The following is a 22,067-nucleotide window of genomic DNA, read 5'->3' on the forward strand; positions in this document are numbered from 1 at the left end:
ACAGATCACCAGGATTTTTTGACCCGAACTTGACATTTCTGCCAAGAATTGGATTTTATTTACCTGAACTCGCATTTCTATCAAGAACAGTATTTTATTGACCTAGTATCGAGATGAGGATCTACAGATCACCAGGATTTTATTTGACCTGATGTCAATCATATAATTCTAGAGATACAAAATTATGGTATACACATATAAATATCGATTTCGAGAATGACAATATCTTTATTGAATGTATAACCTAGATAACACAAAATTACACCCTGGTACTTGAAATACTCTTTATTGATAAAATGCTTTCAAATTGCTTACATTTTGAAGCTTTGGTAATATTACACCTTCAGCCATTTTTAAGTAGTAAGCCCCATTGATTCCAACTTTGTGAATGATGTAAGGCCCATCCCAGCTTGCTGCTAGTTTTCCAGCTCCTTTTTCTTTAGTAGCTTGAGTGACCACTTTCAAGACCAAATCTCCTTCCTGAAAATGCCTTTCTCTTACTTTCTTATTGAAAGCTTTTCTAAGCTGCCTATGGTATGTGTCGAGTTTTAGCCTTGCTTGATCCCTTGTTTCCTCGAGATTGAGAACTTCTGAAGCCATTCTTTTATTATTTTGACCATTCTCTATCATCTTTGTTCTGGATGTCGATACCACTATTTTTGATGGAGTTACTGCCTCCATGCCATAAGCCAAAGTAAAAGGTGATTCCCCTGTAGCTGTTCGAGGTGTTGTTTTATAAGCCCATAAAACGCTATTTAGCTCATCCACCCAAAGACCTTTCTTGCCTTCTAATTTTTTCTTGATATTATCCATAATGGTCTTATTTGTTGCCTCTGCTTGCCCATTACCTTGAGCATAACATGGCGCAGATGTGAAGTGCTTAACGCAAGAAAGCTTTCACCTTTCCTCCTTCGAACTGTGGACCATTATCTAATATAATAGCATAAGAAAACCCATATCGACATATGACTTGTTCAAAAAGGAAATTTATGACATCCGTTTCTTTGATATACTACAAAGCTATGGCTTCTACCCATTTTGTAAAATAATCTGTGATTGCCAATATGAACCTTCTTTTGCCTCTCCCTGGTGTAAGCGGACCGACAATATCCATACCCCATAAAGCAAAAGGCCATGGGTTTGAGACACAATGTAACTCTTCAGCTGGGACATGTATGGCCTTCCCATGAACTTGGCACTGTATACACTTTTTCGCATATCGAAGACAATCCCTTCGCATTTGAGGCCAAAAATATCCCTGTCTTGTGATTTTATTGGCCAATGATCTACCAACTGAGTGGTTTCCACATTTACCTTCGTGAAGCTCGGCAATGATTAGCTGCGGTTCCTCATACGATATGCATTTCAAATGTGGACCTCCAGGATTCTTTTGATACAACTCATTATCAACCAATACATATCTTTGGGCACCAAACTTGATTCTTTTGGCCTCATTTTTGTCCTCTACTACTTTCCCATCAGCCAAATATGAGGTATATGCTTCCATCCATGACGCCCCCAGTGTATCAATTTCCATGACTGTTGATCCTTCAATGTCGATATGCAGAGTACGACCCTTTGCGTTTTCCAGCATTGCTGCCACATATGCTAAGGCATCCACATGCCTATTCTCATTTCTATTGAGATGATGCAGTCTTATTTTACTAAAATTCTGCAACTTGAATTTTATAAAATTCAAATAATCGACCATATTTTCACATTTTGCTAAGTATCCCCCATTGATCTGACTGACCACGAGCATCGAATCACTAAAAATCGATAACTTTTTTACATTAAGAGATTTAGCCATCTCGAGGCCCGCTATTAAGGCTTCATATTCAGCCTCATTGTTCGACACATGGAAACCCAATGTTATTGCAGTTTCGAGCCTTTGATTTTCCAGAGTAACCAACACCACTCCGATGCCACACCCCTTTCTTCCAGAGGATCCATCGACAAATAGTCTCCAACCATTTGTTCTAGCCCATGGATCGTCTGTATCGATAACATCTTCAGGCTCTTGTAGCATTGCGAACTCCTCTTCTTCCATGCCCTAACTGGCATCCTCAGATGGAAAATCAGCTAGGAAGTCGGCTAGCTTCTGACTCTTTTCCGATATGCGGTTTCGATACTCGACTCCGAATTTATTTGTTAGTACCGACCACTTAGACATCCTTTCTGACTTAGCCGTCTTTGCTAGAGTCTGCTTTAATGGGAGATTCGTCATCACCATCACCGAATGTGCTTGAAAATATGGCTTTAATCTTTGAGATGAGAATAAAAGTGCCAAGACATACTTTTCTATCATCGAATATCGAGTCTCAGCCTCGAGCATTGTTTTACTTTGAAAATACACTAGTCTTTCCAATCCACTTTCTACCTACACAAGGACAAAACTTATAGCAAAATCTGATACAGCCAAATAAAGAAGCAAACTTTCTCCCTCATCTGGCTTTGTTAGAGTTGGCATTTCTTGCAGATATTTCTTTAATTCAGAAAATACGTTTTCACACTCCTCATTCCAACAGAACTTGACATTCTTTTTAAGCAATATAAAAAGTGGCTTACAGCGATCAGAAGTTCTGGAAATGAATCTATTGAGCGTCGCTATTCTTCCCGTCAGCCTTTGTATTTGCCACAGACGGCGCCAATGTAGTGATCAGAAGAAACTAATCAAGATTGATAAGAACGAGTTACTAGAAATGAAGGTTAAGAATTGGATCGAATTGAAAATAAAGTTTGTTATTACTAAACAGTATCGGATACAATTGTCTCTCTCTCTCTCTCGTTCTTGTTTTTACAGATTGATGTAATGATTTTCCCATAAATGAATCTCCTCCTTTCCAGTCCTTTTATAGTACTTTGAGAATAGCTTTGTTCAATCACTTCTTGTCGCGTGTCCATCCTCTTCTTCTCCCTTCTTTTTCCCTCCTTAAACCTGCAATGTGCAAACTTATTTACCAATTATCGATATATCGCCATATTCGGGCTGGAATATCAGGGTGATAATATTTGCCCATGACACCTATTTTGGGAGCCAAGGAAGTTAATGGGTTGAGGACTCCGACACTATTGGCAAAGAAAACAGCCATTTCTCGTAAATCACTCTATTTAGTTTTTTCATAGGCTATATTTCTGAATTACCAATTAGTTTTAACTATATTGATTAGCAAAGTCAATTTTTTCCGTTTCAGTAAATCGCTCTATTTAATTTGACATCAATTGTTTGAACACTTTGGAATTCAAAAATAGGTATACACATGTTATTAAAGTGATGACAACATGACATTTATAAAGAAAAATGTCAAAAACTCTCCATAGTGTAGATTGCCTAATCACGTTTTTACATTTTTCTCTCTCTATACATTGTTCTTACTTGGTTGAGAACTGGAACAACATGAAATGTGTGTATGGTTTGCCTGGGTTCACAATCACTGAAGGGAAGTTGGGATGATTTACTGCGTTAGGGAAACCTTGTGTTTCCAAACATAGTGCAGCATGAGGACCGTAAACAACACCGCCTTTGCCCTTTACATCTTTCAACATGTTTCCTGTATAAAACTGCACACCTGGTTGATCACTCCACAGCTTCATCAACCTGCCTAATTTGGGGTCATGAACCTTTGCCACCTTCTTCAGTTTGCGGTCATTAGACCCATTGACTGCGTAGTTGATATCATACCCCTTGGGGACTTTGTCGATCCTGCTACCAATAGTATGTTGTTTGAGGAAATCAAAGGGTGTGCCCTTAACTGGGTCGATCTTGCCGGTGGGGATAAGTTCGTCGTTTGTGGGTGTGATGTGTGCGGCGAATAGCTGGACTCTGTTCTTTAGGATATCACCATTGTTATTACCACCAAGGTTCCAGTAAGTGTGTTGAGCGAGATTAATTGGAGTTGCCTTGTTTAATGCTCTGGCTTTCATGATCACACTCAATTTTTGGTTTCCATAGAGCATGTAAGTTCTGATAAAAGAAACAACACCAGGGAATCCTGTGTTACATGGTTGATATATTAGAACTTTAGAAATAAGAAATGTACATTAACTTTTAAGTTTTGACTAAATCCAAAACTAAGTTGAGTTTTTGAACTGACAGAAATAGAGTTCATAACTAAAATATCTGAACCTCAATCCTAAGGTTACCTTGTTCACCATTAGCGCTGCGGTATGCGAAAGTGATATAAGGAGCAGGACCATCTTGTTTGAACTTCTTCACTCGCCAAATCACGTCGCCAAACCCTATCTTTCCACCTTAAGTCAAAATGAACATTGCATATTAACTTATAATAACACCTGAGAATGAGTTTCCACAAATCTATTAGTCTAAGTCATAACAGAGAACCAAGACCTTAAGATTTGTTTTTAATTAGCAAGGAAGACCACCTCTTTTGCAAACGAATTTTTTGAATAGACAAAAGATTTATATCCTCAACAAAGTTAATTCTGATAAAAGCAGGGACTATCTTTGGCAAAACCAAAATCCTATTTTAAAAATAATTAAATATCATATTTGAGGCATTCTAGATCCCCGACCTCATGAATGTCTTAGGGTTATTTTGTTTATCAAGATGTGGAGTTTGTAACAAATTATGTCACATTCCAATTAAATGACTAATTTAGAGAAGGGGAAGAGAATTCCTCGCCAATGGGACATCATTGGAGACCATACCCCTTGAAACCTAGTTATAAATCACATTCCTATCCTACTCAACAGATCCTATAATGCATATCTTATACATAAGGATGGCAGAAGTCTTTGGGGCTATTGCATTACCATACTACATATAAGGGTTAATGCTAACACAACAATAGGTGGTATCAAAAGAAAACCTCATTAACCAAACTTTAAAAAAAATACTAATTCAAAAGCACTCACAATTTAGGGAGAAGCTAAACCTTTGTGCATTAGTGTTAACTCGGACATCACCCTCACCTGCAAACTGAAGATTAGAAGTGGCTGCATCAGTCGCAACAATCTTTCTAACCTGTTTAGCAGTTCAAAATATGGTTATCACATGAGACAGATTACTTGAATGTCATGGAAAAAGAAAATAGCATTAATTAAGAAGTGGGACATGAGATGTAATGTTTGTATTTTTACTGGCACAACCATAAGTGTTCTCACAATCCATCAAGACAGAGAGCATCATTTCGAAAGAATAACCTGTGTTTTCACTAAATACAAATAGCAATTGCTTAAACATCGGTCATGAAATAACCCATGTTTTCACTAAATACTAATAGTGATTGCTTAAACATTGGTTATGAAGGCTTCCTAGAGACAATTGATGACAATGTTGCTTTGTGACATAGATCATGAATAATTTCCTACAAATCGTAAATATATGTAAAAAGATAAAAAAAAAAAAAAAGTGAGAAGATACCTCACATGTTGCTTCAATGAATCGGATAAAAAACAGTGTGTTTCTCTCGTCCCTCAAATTGCTCATCTTCTTTTCTGAAACAATTAGAAGGAATGGATGCATGCTTACATAATTTAGCAACATAAATAAAATATAGAAAACATAACAAATTGTAAGTATAATCCAAAAGGTCACCTTGCCAATATGCAAACTGGTTTTGGTGAAGTTGTTTTTCATCCATCTAGTGGATGAGTACATGACCTGTGACACATTTACTATTGACTATTTTTTTATGAAAATAGTAAAAATCCGACAGAAAGATAGCATTCCCCAGAGAGTGTGCTATGAAAAAGATAGCTGCCCTTATAATTTGAAGTAAGCATTCTACAATGTTCGTACTTCATTTGAATGAAATGGACTCATCTTTCGGTTCAGATGAGTCAATTTCAGTTCCCTTCATAAATTCAATGTTCCCTAGATGGAGAATTGTAGCCACAACTTAGAATATAGCATCCTGAAATTAAAGAACGAAAGAGAAGAACAAATCAGAAGACACCCTTAATAATAATGGGTCATGGCACCTAAATACTTCAAAATAGGAGCCTTTGTCCTGGGGCGTTGCCTTCTTTGAGGAACATAACATATAAGTTAGAACTATTTCCCTTGGAGACTTAGGAATAATAACCTACTCATCCGAGCTAATTCCAACAACATTCATTTCCCTCCTAGTTGCAAGGTATTCCTCAGAATCATTTACCCCATCCAATTGATAGCAATTTGATTGATTCAGATAATAAAAATCTCTTGGATTTACCAATTTGTACCTTTCGACAACCTGACAGCAAGAAAATAAAAGTTGATTAAAAATCACAGATCGCTACAACATACAGCTGAACCTCATAATACTACATCAATGTTATTAAGAAAACCATATCCCAACTCTTCCAAATTCGCATCACAAATCTTATGCGTCCATCTAATTTTGTCAACAACAGTACAACAATCTCTTACCATACTGAGAAACTAATTTTATGTTGTTTTGTTGTGTGTATTGACTAAGTTAGAGTGGTGGCGCATGGGTATATGTTTCACCAAGCTAAGCATAAAGGTCTGGACTAACGTGACAGCTGAAGATTATGTGCTTCCATTTTACATTGCAACTGAATGTGCTTAACCAACCCTCGAAAGTGGTAAGACTAAAGTTGTTTTATGTGTAATAATCAATTAGGGCAAAAAACATATGATGTTTCTAGAGTCAACTATAATGGCGATCTCCATAGTTAATTAGGGGATAAAACCAGACTTTGCTTCAGAGGAATATATCAAGGAGAAACATGAGATTACCACTTTCTTAAGATATTTTCCAAAGCTGGAAGCCATCTGAAGTTGAGCAATAAGGTGCTTAAAACTAAATTCAAATTCAAGAATTTCTCAATATATATATATATATATATATATATATATCGGTTTGTCTAGGGTGCCACTCTTAGAGTGCCACCCTTATCTCACTCTTCATTTGAGCCGTCAGATCTCGCCCTCTAGATCTGAAGATCTAATTCACCCAATTTACCGATATTTACCGATATTTCGATATTTCAAAATTTTCCTCATCATCTTCTAAAAAAAAAAAAAAAACCGATCTTCACCAAAAAAAACAGACCGATCTAACCAAAAAAAAAAACCGAAATTTAGATTCTCTCTCTACGGCTCGGCTCGGCTCTCTCGGCTTCTTCTTCTCATCATTTGGCAATTAGGTTTCTTCATTTGGTTTCTTCTTCTCTGACAGGTATCATTTGGCACTTCAACTATAGTGCACATTTGGTTATGGTGCTTGCCTATTAATAATGCTTTAATTGACACTTGGATTGTCATTATACCATAAAAACTTGAATTTTGATTTAATTTAGGTTGCTATGATTATAGTTATGATTAATACCCTCGTTTAAAGACGGCGACAATTTTGGTGAACTCTGTCGTATTCTTCACGTCGTATTCTTCATGCCGTATTCTGTCAGAGTTTTGAACTCTGTCAGAGTTCGGTGAACTCTGTCGTATTCTTCATGCCGTGATACGCCGGAGTTTTGAACTCGTCGAGGAGTTCGGTGAACTCTATCAGAGTTTTGAACTCTTTCAGAGTTTTGAACTCTGTCAGAGTTCGTTGAAGTAGCATATTCGGTGAACTCTGTCAGAGTTTTGAACTCTGTCGTATTCTGTCAGAGTTCGGTGAACTCTGTCGTATTCTTCATGCCGTATTCTGTCAGAGTTCGGTGAAGTATCATATTCGGTGAACTTTGACTCTGTCAGAGTTTTGAACTCTGTCGTATTCTTCATGCCGTATTCTGTCAGAGTTCGTTGAACTCTGTCAGAGTTTTGAACTCTTTCAGAGTTCGGTGAACTCTGTCGTATTCTTCATGCCGTATTCTGTCAGAGTTTTGAACTCTGTCAGAGTTCGGTGAACTCTGTCAGAGTTTTGAACTCTTTTAGAGTTCGGTGAACTCTGTCGTATTCTTCATGTCGTATTCTGTCAGAGTTTTGAACTCTGTCAGAGTTCGGTGAACTCTATCAGAGTTTTGAACTCTTTCAGAGTTTTGAACTCTGTCAGAGTTCGTTGAAGTAGCATATTCGGTGAACTCGCCGAGTTTTGAACTCTGTAAGATACATCGAGTTCAAAACTCTTTTCGAGTTCGGTGAACTCGTCGTATTCTTCATGCCGTGATACGTGAGTTTTGAACTCGTCGAGTTCGATGAACTCTATCGAGTTTTGAACTCTTTTCGAGTTTTGAACTCTGTCGAGTTCGTTGAAGTAGCATATTCGGTAAAACTCTATCGAGTTCGGTGAACTCTGTCAAAGTTTTGAAACTCGTCAGATTCGCCGGAGTTCGGTGAACTCGTCGTATTCTTCATCTTTGTGATACGTCAGAGTTTTGAACTCTGTCGAGTTCGTGAAGTATCATATTCGGTGAACTTTGACTCTGTCGAGTTTTGAACTCTGTCATATTCTTCATGCGTGATTACATGGGAGTTAGTTGAACTCGTCGAGTTTTGAACTCTTTCGAGTTCGGTGAACTCTGTCGTATTCTTCATCTTTGTGATTCTCGTCCGGAGTTTTGAACTCTTTTAGAGTTCGGTGAACTCTGTCGTATTCTTCATGCCGATTCTCGTCGAGTTTTGAACTCGTCGAGTTCGGTGAACTCTGTGTCGAGTTCGGTGAACTCGTCGAGTTTTGAACTTTTTCGAGTTTTGAACTCTGTCGAGTTCGTTGAAGTAGCATATTCGGTGAACTCTCGCCGAGTTTTGAACTCGTCGTGATTGATCGAGTTCGGTGAACTCTGTCGTATTCTTCATGCCGTGATTCATCGGAGAGTTTTGAACTCGTTAGAGTTCGATGAACTCTATCGAAGTTTGAAGTAACATATTCGGTGAACTCTGTCAGAGTTTTGAACTCTGTCGTATTCTTCATGCCGTATTCTGTCAGAGTTTTGAACTCTTTCAGAGTTCGGTGAACTCTGTCGTATTCTTCATGCCGTATTCTTTCAGAGTTTTGAACTCTGTCAGAGTTTTGAACTCTGTTAGAGTTCGGTGAACTAACATATTCGGTGAACTCTGTCAGAGTTTTGAACTCTGACAGAGTTCGGTGAAGTAGCATATTTGGTTAACTCTGTCGGAGTTTAGATGTTTAAGTTATTTACTTTGTTTATGTACATTGGGATTTTTATTCGTTTTAAGTTATTTATATTTTTAATTTTTTCGATTTATAGAAATGGAGAGAGACATCGATCAATATCGAAGAAGGCGTGGTTGGGTCTTCGTCTACTAAAGCCCCCTTCAAGGCACGCAAACATTAGTCGCTCCTTATATAGGAATGACTTTTACAAGTATTGACGAGGCAAAGACTTATTACAAAGAGTATGGTCAACAAGAGGGATTTGAGACTTCGTGTTGGACGACTTCTAAGCAACAAAATCAGGTGGATTTGGTTAGTGGTTGTTCTTGGTTTGCTCACGTGAAGGGGTTAAGACTCTAAGAGAGATGAAGTCCGATCAAGAAATATCAATCAACTATCCGGTGTGGTTGCCAAGCTAGAATTCAGGTATTAAGAAAAGAATGCATGAAGAGATATATGAGGTCGGCGTTGCTCATAATGACCATAGTCACGGTCGGTGACCCCATCGAAGAGAATTTGCATGAAAACTAACAAACATATGCCCGGGCGGTGAAGTGCTTGACCGAGATATTTAGTGATAACGGTTTATCCGTTGGGAAAGTGGCATCTGTTTTCCATGGAGAGGAAGTTGGGTTTACGAGAAAGATTGTTGGAACCATTATTATGGTTTGACCGAGGAAAAGATGCCTAAAGAAGGTGATGCAACCGCCGCGGCCGCAATATTTTATGCGAGAAGAGTGCCGAGGATCCCGGTTCTATTACGCTATTGATTTAGATGAAAATGGGACTGCGGTGAACTTTTTTTACGGGTTCATGGGAGGTCTCGATGCGGTATGAATATTTCGGAGATGTTGTGTCTTTTGATACCACATATCGTACCAATGCATATTCCATGCCTTTTGCCCCTTTTTTGGAGTCAACCATCATTATCGGTCGATTCAGTTTGGTTCGCATTGTTGCTTGATGAGACGAAGATACATTCATATGGCTATTTAAGGCTGGCTTGCGAGCCATGGGTGGTCGCGCCAACTGCAATCATCAGCGACCGGGATAGAGCGATGACAATGACCATTGCCAAAGTGTTTCCTAATACTTCGTCATCGTTCTTGTCTTTGGCATATTATGGAGAAATTCAAGAGAAGATGTCATTTACCAAATTTGAGACATTGGTAACGAGTTGAAGAACACTATTTCTTTTCAGTATAGGATTGTTGATTTTGAGAGAAGATGGTGTACAATCATTGAGAAGTATGAGTTGTTGTCGAAAATCCTTGGTTGTGAGAGAGAGATATATTCAATGCGGGAGAAATGGGTTCCTTGTTATCTCGGTGGCACCTTTTTCTTTATGTATGCACGGGTCGAAGTGAATCGATGAATGCTCATTATGACCGGTTTGTCAATTCGGCGACTACGCTATATGCGGTTTGTACATGGTAATGAGAAGTCTTTGACTTTGCTTGCTAGGAAAGAAAGAGATTCGATTACGACCGAGAGCATAGTTCGCGGATTGTGCCCTAACGATGCTTTCATCCTTATGCATGCCGCGAAGGTCTATCGATCTCAATATTCAATAAATTTAAAGAGCAACTAGAAAAGGCAAAGATGGAGTACAAAATTGATGGGGAACAAATTGATGGGTATGGGAACCGGAAGCTACATGGTGAAATGGAGAGACCCGTGAAGAATTCAGTTTGGAGAGTGAGTTTCGATAGAGGAACCTTAGAGGGAGGCTGCGAATGCAAGTACTTTCGGTTTATGGGTTTGCTTTGTGGTCATATCTAAAAAGGTTTTCATCTTATTCTGAGATTGAAGAGATTCCAAACCATTTTAGATTGACGGTGGATGCAAAAGTCTAACACTTATAGAGCGGAGTTTGATCTTTGGATTTGTGGTGGGAATGTCTCAAATGAACCTTTGAGAGTGGCTCATTCTATCAAGGTTGCTTCTCAAGTGGCTTACAATCGTCGATACTTTTGAGGGTTATTCATATTTTATTGAAAAGATTGGTGAAATGGCTATTGAAATTTCAAAGTTTAATGAGACTTCCTACAAAGGAGCGCGAGAAGTTCGCTTGAGAGCCTCGATTCTGAGCAGCCGATACCTTCCGGTTAATACATCACAGTTTTTTTATTTGAATGTTTAATTTGATATAAATTTAGTGTTTAATTAGGTGTTTAATTTGATATAAATATTTATTTTAATTCGGTCTTTATTTCAGCTATTGATTTTGAATCCCAACATTTCTCAAACAAAAGGGGAGGGGAAGAAGAAAGCGGATAGATGGAAATCCCCAAAGAGATAGCCCTAAACAATTGGGGAAGAAAGTGTCACGGATGTGGAATGATTGCTAACCATGACTCGAGAAATTGTGGGAGAAAAATAATCGTAATCAATCGATTGTAAGTATAGATTTATTCAAAACTCTTTGATTCTAAATGTTCACTAGTTCTAATGATATTTTTATCTGCGCGTCATGGACTTCATTGATGTCTGGACTTGTTAAGAGTGGTTTAGATATGGCAGCCTTGTTAGAGTTTTATCAAGTGTTGTTAAGTTGAACTGTGTCGAGGGTTGTGTTCCATTGCATCATTCCATTGGATAGTATCTAATGTTGTCTGCTAGCTAGGCTCTAGATAGGAAACATCATAATGATAGACCGGTGCTTTTTTTGATAACTTCTTTCTCCCTTTTTATTTTCAAATTTTAATATTGCTGGTTTAGGTTACATTTGGGGAGTTTAATTAGGACGGAGTTTAATCTCATTGATATTGTAGAAAAGAGAAGTATGGCTCAAGGAGAAATGGAGAATCTGGAGGCAAAGCTTTGCTTTAGGTAAAAATACTGCCTACTCATCTCATCATTTCGTTTCAGCCCCTCGACTTTGCATCAATCGATCTTGATCTTTTCATCATTCTCTGCGGTTATGTTTTTCTTCGCTCACAGTTCCACAAGATGCCACGATATCAACGCCACCTTGACTATGCACCATTGAAGAAAGTGCACCAAAATTGAGTTATTAGCTATAGCGGGAGAAATTGTCGTGAAAAAAGCGAGAGAAGAAGCGAAGTGTTGAAAGAAGGTGGAGAAGTTGAAAGAGCTGAAACTTGGAGTGAAAGGCTTGAACAAGCCAAAGCTAGGTGCAGGCAGGCTATACTTGTTGCTAATTCATTCGATGTGCTTAAATGTTGTATCTGAACAATAATATTTGGGATTGCATAAAGCATTTTGATGTGCTTATTATAAATGTTCTTGTTGTTACCTGGCGTGCCCACTTGCAATTTTGTTCCGTAAGTTGATATGATGTATTGATGCAGATACTATACCACCATTATAATGCCAGCGTTTGTCAACAACAAATTTACCTCAACTCATATGATCATCAATGAACATCAACACAAACAAACCAAACGATAAATTGCCAAAACATCAACATCAACGATATGGACTTAAATGCGGCGATATCGTTTGGATTTGAATTTGGATAAAAAAATGGCGTGTCTGTTTGGACTTTGTCCCCAACGGCATGGCCAAACCATTTGGACTTAGTCCCAAAGCGGCATGGCCACACCGTTTGGCCTTAGTACCAAGCGGTGTGGCCATGCCGTTTGGGACTAAGTCCAAACGGTTTTAACCATGCCGTTTGGGACAAAGTCCAAACAGACACTCTTTTTTTGCAAGTTCAAAGTCCAAACGACATGGCGAACCGTTGGGCCTTAGTCTCAAAGCGGCATGGCCACACCGTTTGGAATTAAGGCCAAGCGGTGCGGCCATGCCGTTTGGACTTTGAACTTGCAAAAAAATGGGTAATGTCTGTTTGGACTTTGTCCCCAAACGGCATGGCCACCGTTTGGACTTAGTCCCAACGGCATGGACACACCGTTTGGTACTAAGGCCAAAGCGGTGGCCATGCCATGCGGGACAAAGTTGGGACAAAGTCAAACAGACAAACCATTTTTTTTCAAGTTCAAAGTCAAACGGCATGGCGAGACCGTTTGGACTTTGTCCCCAACGGCATGGCCACACCGTTTGGAACTAAGGCCAAAGCGGTGTGGCCATGCCGTTTGGGGACAAAGTCCAAACAGAACCGCGCATTTTTTTTGCAAGTTCAAAGTCCAAGCGGCATGGCGGAACCGTTTGGACTTTTTGTCCCAACGGCATGGCCACACCGTTTGGCCTTAGTGTCAACGGTGTGGCCATGCCGTTTGGGACAAAGTCCAAACAGACATGCCATTTTTTGCAAGTTCAAAGTCCAAACGGCATGGCGGACCGTTTGGCCTTAGTCTCAAACGGCATGGACACACCGTTTGGTACTAAGGACAAACGGTTGCGCCATGCCGTTTGACTTTGAACTTGCAAAAAATGGTGTCTGTTTGGACTTTGTCAAACGCATGGCATGGCTGGACCGTTTGGACTTTTTGTCCCAAACGGCATGGCCACACCGTTTGGAACTAAGGCCAAACGGTGTGGCCATGCCGTTTTGGACAAAGTCCAAACGGTCTGGCCATGCCGTTTGGGACAAAGTCCAAACAGACACGCCATTTTTTAAGCAAGTTCAAAGTCCAAACAGACACGCCATGCCGTTTGGGACAAAGTCTTAACAGACACGCCATTTTTTTTGCAAGTTCAAATCCAAACGATATGGCCACACCGTTTGGTGTGACCACACCGTTCAAGAGGCAAAAAAACAGATTTTTTGTGTTTTGGCAAAAACATTGCGTACTGCATTAGATTTTTGTGTTTTGGTAAATAACATTGGGATTTTTGTGTTCTGCATTAGAGATACTAATAGAGATAACATTGGGACATTAGAGATAACATTGGGACAATGTTCTGCATTAGATTATTAATAGAGATACTTGATGTGACAAATTAAAATGCTAAAATTGTCGGAGAGCACAAGAAGAGCCATTGAATCGGTATTCCTTTAGGATGTGAACTTTGGCAAAGTTGACATCTAAGAGCTTCATTTCTTGGTATAACTATACAAGATTGACAATAGACGCAAAAAGAGATAAATTAGGATGATTTGACTTTCAACATGATACATGTCATTGTAGTACACTGGTATATATAGCGATTCTTTACATAACTAAGTTCCTACCATGCCCACAATTAAGAACTGCAGGTCGGAATAGCAGTTGTTTGCATGCAACACAAAGTACATCACTGCTTGAAAAAAGCTTGAAAAAAGCTTGCATATTGCACAAAGTACATCCTTCGGGATCATTTTCTAAGATATACTTTCTTTCAACGGCTAAAGTATTTGTCACTTCCGAACGAGAATGAGCTTCGCAGAAAAGTAATGAAGCATTTGCATGAGCCAACATGTCGAGTTTGCTTCTCCACACGATTACTAGAGGTATTTATTTTCCCATTGGAACAAGTGCTACCATATGGGGCAGCTTGGAAACACATCTTTGGAGAATGTTTGAGGGAGTCCGGACAATTTGATTCCTCACAACTATGTGCCCTCAACACATTGTCACCAAGTGAGGTGAGAAGAAGCCTCTTTTCTTCTTCTCGTAGAAGGAAAGACATCGGGACAAATAAATCTTAGTAATAGAATTACTCAGATCAAATAAAACTAGAAAAGCTTCAGCTAACCTAGGATAATGATATAACTATATAATCATTGGTGTAATACTGTGTATTGTTCACAAGAGGTTCTACAACAGCTGTGTTTTTTATAATCCATTCTACAAAACAACAATAATAATAATAAAACTACCAATTTGATCCAACTTATGTTGATTTCACACAATTTTAGCAATTATCAAAGGCAACCGGCAATCGCAGACAAACAGAAATTTTAGCTAATGTTACAGTTACTTCCCTCAAGATATGGCAAATGAGTTCTGCATCATTTCAACACTATCCACTCTAAACAAGGATGGGCTAGTATGTATTATAATTGAGTATGCCATTCCTGCTTATCAACACAATTTTTCCGAACCCTATCATTCCTTGTGTCCAGTATCACCTTTGTTTCTTCATTCCCTTTCTTTTCCTAGTTTTTTGAATTATGCCGAAGCCTCACAAATTGTATCCAATCCTTGTACAGTTGTACTTATATGTATTATATCAATACAAGAGCAATCAAGAAAACAAACTCTGTAGTGTAAACTCAAAAGCGAACCAAAAAGGTGCGAAGTTCCTCCTTTTTAAGCATAAAACACTATTGTTGATGCCATTGAACAGCCGGGTGTCTATTTCAAACTCAAAAGTGGTGGTGCTAGAGATAACTAAATCATATGAAGTTAATAATCTTTATCTTTTCTCCAATTTTCCCTCTTCATATGTGTATTGTGTATGAGTTTTATCTATGTATATGCTTTCTTGGGGGCCACAAGCTGCAATCCTATGCTCAACATTTTCAAGAGCAAAAAATGAAGCAATTGACAGATACTAGGGAAGTGACTATATGGACACCTACATATAGGACAATGAGACTCTCCCATTCCACTCATTGCCCAGTGGACACACCAAAAACAAGATATATGGCCACAAGCTGCAATCCTATGCTCAACACACCAAAAACAAGATATATGGCCACTAAACCCTAAACCCTAAACTAACCAAACTCAACATACCTAAATCCTATGCTCCTTCACGATATCGTCCGCCAATGAACTTGCACCGGGTCAAATTGTATGCCTCCATGAACTCGTTCTGTGCATCCTCTGGAATCGCAGTCCCACCCAATTGCAGGCCTTGATTGAGCAAGCGAGAAATTTCATCGACGACGGGGTGCTGTCAAAATTAAAACACAAAACTACATTAGTATATACATTTACATTTATAAAATACCAAAACAAAACAAAACAAAACAAAAATTAACGTTGTAAGATATTAACTCACCAGATTATGATATGGAAGACTCTGTAGGGAGTAGTGACTAAGATGATCAGGGTTTATCATTCTCATATGACTATTGTTTTCGTACCAACTCATGTATCTACTAACACACTCCCATGGATAAGACGGAATGGGTCTGCGTTGTTCAAGTTGAATCAAGTGATTCTGCCAATTACTCCAGTAGGAAGACGCAATATTAAATTTCACATCATACCCGCGTCCGGAAGTAGTTCGCGTCGAGGTCTTTGGTTTTGGGGATCCGAGGGTACAAACTGCATATGACCCAACCGACGCACAACCCTCGCAACATTGTATTGCTCGACATTATCAAGAAAGCATATAAATCCCTCGAAAAATGCTATTTCATCCACCGGCCGTGTAGCTCGGACTTCAACATAGGGATACCATTCAACCTGTCAAATAGCATATGATCGAGGAAATTAATCATTAATCACATACTAATAATATTAATTAATAAATAAAACTATTTACATACAAAAATGCTTACATCGGTACAAGTCATATTATCAATGGTGGCTCGGGTATACTTCAATGCAGCTGTTGTGCTAGCATAAAAAGACTGAAAAAGTGAGTACCTATTAGCACGGGACATGCTCAAATGATAGTCCTCATTTGGGTATGGCCTGAACACTAAGGAAGTACTCATAAATCCATGCCTACATTAATATAGACACCGAAGTTAATATTGTAATAGATAGATAAAATTGACATTGAAAAGAAAAACAAAAAACTAATACACGTAGGAGAGTGAAATAGCACGAAACACCCTTCACCTTGGCACTTGTGGTAGTCCCAAGACCCCTGTACAAGTAAGCCCGGTGCACCCCACCCAGTAGTCTCGATCTTGGCAAATTTGGCGATCTCGGATAACAAACGGAACTGCAGTTCGGGCGATGTCGGTGAAGGCGGTACATCCAAAGAAAAATAACAGATAAGCTCTCACAAAGCAAACCGCACCCTCTTTTGGGTTGGCGCCTTCTTCACAACAACCCCATTTTCATCACGTAAATCTTCATCTCTTACCTTCCCAGAAAACTGCTTCATCAAGAAATCCATCCTAACTTTGGAAGTGAACTTATTAGATTTCATCTCCGCATCTATCTTATCCATGGGTATGCCAAGATTTTTGTGGAGAAGTCTTTTTTTGTTCTGTTCAAGGTCAAATCGGTGTCCCGATCCTTTGCTTTGCCTCGATCGGAACTCCTAAGAGTTGGGAAACATCGCCCAACGTGATTGTCATCTCGCCCACGGCATATGAAGCGTGTTGGTCTCGGATGCCACCTCTCCACAAACGCTAGAGACCAACACGGGATCGATGCTGTATACACCTAAGACCCGAGCACATAAAGCGGTCCTTTGAAGCTCCACGTGAAAAGTAGAATAGTCCGAACACTCTCCTCGATATCCCATTGTACCAACTTGTTGAGGTGCCCATGGCACTTCAACACCCCTCGCCCGCCTAAAACAACAAAAACTTAGTATTAATGTATGCACAAAGTTTAGTAATACAAAATTTAAATACTAATAGACACTATATGATAATATTACCCGCCTCCCAAAACATCGCGAGCCCGTGCCGCTGCATGGTCATACAATAGATGTGACACACAAGGGCCACCTCCATAAACACCTCTCTTGAACTCCAAGTCATTGTTAGACTTTCTCACAATATTCTTTGGGAGGTACAGGTACATGGACTTCCTCGTCATCCTCCTCCTCCTCTCCTCCGTCCTCTTCCTCCCTCGTCGGTCTCCTCTTACGCATCATCAACACCCTCTTCTTCACTATCAGCATGACTTAGAACTACACTCTTCCCACGATCCATATTTACGTCATGGTCATCTACATCTACATCTACATCTACATCTACATCTACATCTAAATCTAAATCTACATCTACATCTACATCTACATCACTCATCTCTGTCCCCTTTCTTCTCTTTTGATTTCCTAACTCTACCACCACTTACAATTTTTGGGATCATCCGCTTTCCGATCCCCCTACTTAACCGATGCGAAGTGGTTGTTCTCCTTCCCTCTTTTTTCGGGCTCCTCATCGCGACCGAACTACTACTCCCCCACCTAACAACTTCTTAGCACCCGTGAAAACACTTTTTTTTTGCATTCTTCACATTCAGATTCTTTGTTCGAGGCATTGCTACAAAATAAATAGGAGTTAAAAATAAGACATTCAACTAATTCAAATTGTTGCAATACCAACGTGAAAAACAAAGAACGAAAAAAAGGCGGTGTGCATGCCAATCTATATCTAAGGTGTGCATGTATCTAGGCAAACTATACTCCTCTATTAAATCCCCTCCACACACTAACAAAAAAAAACCCAATCTAATTCAAGCATGCGAAATCGACTAGGAAAACTTTTGAGAACGACTCATGTAAAACTTTAAAGCCGCCATGGAGATAATGAACATCGAAAAAAGAAGCACATTTGTAAAAGCGAAAATAGTCGACGCCCAGCGGCATAAGAGAAAGACAATATAAGACATCGTGATTCGAAAACTAGCAAGTCGGGTAACCTCTTTTAGTTTGTACACGTGTGAGTTGAAATTTTACAACATCTAAACTTAAAAGAATTTCTTAGGCCATAAGCTTTTATTAAGGGGTGGGACTTTTTCAAAGCTTTTAAAGCTTTGTGGAATATCTCGCCGCTAGCAATCAAGGTATGTCATCAAGCATCAATAAACCAACTTTGAAAGCCCTGCGGTGAGTTCGAGTTATTTCTTTGAAAGCCTGCCTAATCACTTGAGATCTTTGGGGTGCCCTTAGAATAGAATTCTAAACCGGTGGGCGCTTTTGATCAATAGGAAGAGGATCACTCCGCCATGGTGAACGTAACTCTTGGCAACTTCCATCCGGCGTAGCAAAATGACCTTCCAAGACAAGATAAGAAATAGGGTCCGGCCAACATCGTCATTCCTCTTAATTCGAATGGGACTATACTTGGTCATTGCCGTACAAAATCCGGATGGATGGAACATTTGTCTACCCCGACTCATAAGTTTAAAGTGATAAATGTTAAAGCGGAATCTCAGATTCCTAGATAACATATAGGCGCCTGAAAATAGGCGTTGACTCGATCTAAGAAGCATGGCGACGGTCGGCGTTCTCTCCAACACGAACAACCTGGCCTCCCCTGAAGGACTTAAGGACAAATGCCCGTGCCTAGGTCAGAGAGGCATAGGTTTATCTAGTCCAAGTAGGCTATATGAAAGAAGGGGAGAATGCCACTTGCTGTTACTAAGTAATATACCTTTAACGCTGCTGCCACTGAAACCCAACCAATTCTACAAGGACTGCGCCCTATCTCAATCAAGTACTTATCTCTCCAAGGAGGAGCCTACTAGGCCCTTCACTCTGAATGGGTATAGAGATGTCTTCAACAAAGCATGTCCCCGAAAGGCGACTTTCTGCACCTACCACCCCCCCTGCCTAAATTAGATATAAGTTGATGCACGGGTTGGGGGTAAAAGGCTAAGCCAAACTACCACCTACCCCTCGCGAGGGATGTTGTGAGAGGTAGTACCCCTTCTTGGCGAGAGCGCACATAAATGATGTGGTCCCCGGATTACTTAATATTAGTAACAAGAGATTGGTCTTTTGTAGTGTGATGAGTAACTATAGAGATCGAGGTTGAGATCAAATCACATACTTGTTTTACTAAGGCTTGGCGCCTCACCGAGTAAGGCGACTCTTTTCCCTCTTTTTGTTTTCATCCCCGCATCTTTGGTATGTCCGCAAGACCCAAAAAGTTTAATATAATCCTCATCAAGTTCCCGGGGACTCTCTCTTTACTTGTAGTTAAGTAACTTTAAGGCAACGATTAACCGCCGGTGTAAGCACCAGTTCTAACTGTGACTTAGAATCAGACCTTGGTTACGTTTTTTGGAATTTTTGTACTTAAATCATACAAAAATGGGGTTTATTTAACAATTTTAAGTATATATGCCACTGTTTCCAGATGCAAGCTCATGACCTACGAGTATTCTGCATCATCTTTATGAGCTTATCAAGGCGCACGAAGTGGGCATTTCTAATTTCATTCTTCTTTTATTTCATGATAAGTATTTTCATAGCAATCATGTCCGCACCTAGCGACAAAACTACTGTATTGGGAATCCCGAGCGGAATATTTGTTTTTGTTTTTATTCATTTATGGCTTTTTTTGGGCTTGTACTTTTTCAAAGATAGCCTACCCAGAGGAAAGCAACCCTTAGTACCGCTATTTTTCAGTGGTCTTTTCTTATTTCTAGGCCATTTACCCGAGCTTGCTTGGCTTTCAAAATGGATTGAAGGGATATACCTTCTTCTGTTAATCTTAGGTGTTTTTTGTTTAGTTGAGGAGGACTATAATGCAAAAATGATCGAAAGGATTTTGGAAAGGGAGGAGAAAACAATTCAAATGGATAGCATGCGAAAATGATCTACTATTATTATAAGAGGGGCGCCCTCTTTCTTAAGTTATAGCATCGTTTGAATGGACGAAGCGACAAGAGCTTGATTCCGACTCACTTACGTTTGGATATGTCGGCAAGTCCAATACGGACTAAAAAGAAAGAAGTTGGACCCCGGCACCACGGTGTTTGCATTTTCATCTCAAGAAAGATGAAATAAGCATTTACCTTTTTTGCTTTTGGCAAAGACTACTTCATTTCATGCGGTAGACTTTTCTAGCTTTATTGCTAGCTCTAAGCCTACCACTTTGAAAACCTAACCTTCGTTCGATAGAGCTAACCCCTTTGATATGAAAGTTTTCCAACCCACCCGAGAGAGGAGAGCTAGGAACCTAAGGAAATAAATTGAATTGGCTCTACATCATCCGGAACTAAATAAGCGGGGTCTTAATTTCAATTCTAATCCATATAGAATTAGAACCGGGCTATCCCATGATCGTGATTTGATCATCATTATAGGCGTGAGAAACCACACCTTATGACGAAAGGGGAGCATTATGTCCGATCAATACACCGGTCTGGCGCTCTAATTCTAATAAAGGGTGCTATGGAAGAAATTAGGCACTAAATCGAGGTTTAGCGGTGCTTATCACTCAAGACGGCCGGACTCGGTCGTCGGTTTATTGGAAGATTTTCTGAAAAGCTTAGTGCAAGTGTCGACTACACGAGCATTCCCTTACTCGGCAGAGCTTTCTCAAGAAAAAGGAAATAACTACGACGGATAATCTTCGTTCGGACTACACGCACGATCTTTTTCACCAAGAGCTTGTTCGAAATGGGGCATGGGGAAGTACTTTGGAATGATTTGATTGGGACGCTAGTGAGTTAATGAGCACCGTTTGCATGGTTCCATCAACGCTTTTCTTGTGTGTTCAATCGAATTCATAATCTATAAAGCTATAAAGAAGAGATGCCCCGTAGAAGACTCAGGTGCCAAGAAGCTAACAAAAGGCTAAGGATACCCATTTAGTTGTTTGTTCTTATGCCGACTAAAGCTAGGCTGCGCCACGCCTTGAATCTCCCTAGAAATCCCCCTCGTAGCCCTTGACTTGGGTGTGTTAAGCATATTATCGGGTTTCTTACCAAAGCCTTGGTTGGCTCAACTTTTCTCTATCTCTAATTGCTAGACCAAAATCCCCACTTAAGCCTGCCTAGAATCTTGCTTCCGGGTCGCCCTCTAGAGAAGTCGCTTTAAACCCCATCCCCCTATAAGAGGTCGAATTGCTTTGTACAGCCTAACCCGCTACCTCTCAAAGAAATCGAGTACTTAACATTTTCGATCCCATATCGAGGAAGTGAGCCAAAATGAGCCATCAATACAAGATAGAATATATAGGACTCCCTTCTTTTTTCAAATTTTAGCCACGTCGACCGGATCAATCCACTTTAGCTCAAAACTCTGATAGAGTTCACCGAACTCTGACAGAGTTCAAAACTCTGACAGAGTTCACCGAATATGCTAATTCACGAACTCGGCAGAGTTCTCGAATATGCTACTTTCACCGAACTCGACAGAGTTCAAAAACTCGATTGAATTCACCGAACTCTCGACAGAATTTAGAACTCGACAGAGTTCAAAACTTCGGATGTAATTCACGAACTCTAACGAATTTAGAACTCGACAGAGTTCAAAACTCGACGAGAATTCAAAACTCGATGAATTTAGAACTCTGTCGAATTAAACTCGACGTA

General features: G+C 39.6%; 2 protein-coding genes and 1 long non-coding RNA gene across 7 annotated transcripts; all 3 read right to left on the reverse strand.

The window, feature by feature from the left end:
- Positions 1-182: 182 nt before the first annotated feature.
- Positions 183-813, reverse strand: LOC147514483 (uncharacterized). Its single transcript, XM_086592600.1, has 2 exons — positions 342-813; positions 183-244 (listed from the first exon to the last, which is right to left on the reverse strand). Exons 1-2 carry the CDS (start codon positions 811-813, stop codon positions 183-185), a joined length of 534 nt encoding a protein of 177 aa, XP_086448726.1.
- Positions 814-3,288: 2,475 nt separating this feature from the next.
- On the reverse strand, positions 3,289-6,790 carry LOC147514484 (uncharacterized). 5 transcript variants are annotated; one of them, XM_086583375.1, is made up of 7 exons: positions 6,708-6,790; positions 6,053-6,198; positions 5,559-5,877; positions 5,385-5,458; positions 4,877-4,985; positions 4,144-4,251; positions 3,289-3,992 (listed from the first exon to the last, which is right to left on the reverse strand). In XM_086583375.1, exons 3-7 carry the CDS (start codon positions 5,602-5,604, stop codon positions 3,373-3,375), a joined length of 957 nt encoding a protein of 318 aa, XP_086439501.1. In that variant the 5' UTR covers positions 5,605-5,877; positions 6,053-6,198; positions 6,708-6,790; the 3' UTR covers positions 3,289-3,372. The 5 variants fall into 5 exon arrangements, with proteins under 5 accessions (XP_086439501.1, XP_086439507.1, XP_086439510.1 ...); XM_086583381.1 differs by having other exon boundaries at positions 6,049-6,198; XM_086583384.1 differs by having other exon boundaries at positions 4,877-4,940; positions 5,559-6,198.
- An 8,616-nt stretch (positions 6,791-15,406) lies between these two features.
- On the reverse strand, positions 15,407-16,524 carry LOC147514485 (uncharacterized). The gene is made up of 3 exons (XR_015213223.1): positions 16,391-16,524; positions 15,886-16,295; positions 15,407-15,777 (listed from the first exon to the last, which is right to left on the reverse strand). It is a non-coding gene; the product is annotated as an uncharacterized LOC147514485 (long non-coding RNA).
- Positions 16,525-22,067: the final 5,543 nt, after the last annotated feature.

This window comes from Coptis chinensis, chromosome 2 (assembly GCF_015680905.1).
Source record: "Coptis chinensis isolate HL-2020 chromosome 2, ASM1568090v1, whole genome shotgun sequence".
NCBI lineage: Eukaryota > Viridiplantae > Streptophyta > Magnoliopsida > Ranunculales > Ranunculaceae > Coptis > Coptis chinensis.

Bases quoted from the DNA above. Each gene is read 5' to 3' on its own strand.
- LOC147514483 (XM_086592600.1), bottom strand. From the start codon at position 813: ATGGATAATATCAAGAAAAAATTAGAAGGCAAGAAAGGTCTTTGGGTG. The intron at 245-341 runs GTGTAATATTAC...TGTGTTATCTAG, and splicing joins CTACTTAAAAATGGCTGAAG to GTTATACATTCAATAAAGAT.
- LOC147514484 (XM_086583375.1), bottom strand. From the start codon at position 5,604: ATGGATGAAAAACAACTTCACCAAAACCAGTTTGCATATTGGCAAG. The intron at 4,252-4,876 runs GTGAGTGCTTTT...TTTTGACTTAAG, and splicing joins GTTTAGCTTCTCCCTAAATT to GTGGAAAGATAGGGTTTGGC. The intron at 3,993-4,143 runs GTAACCTTAGGA...CATGTAACACAG, and splicing joins CAGCGCTAATGGTGAACAAG to GATTCCCTGGTGTTGTTTCT.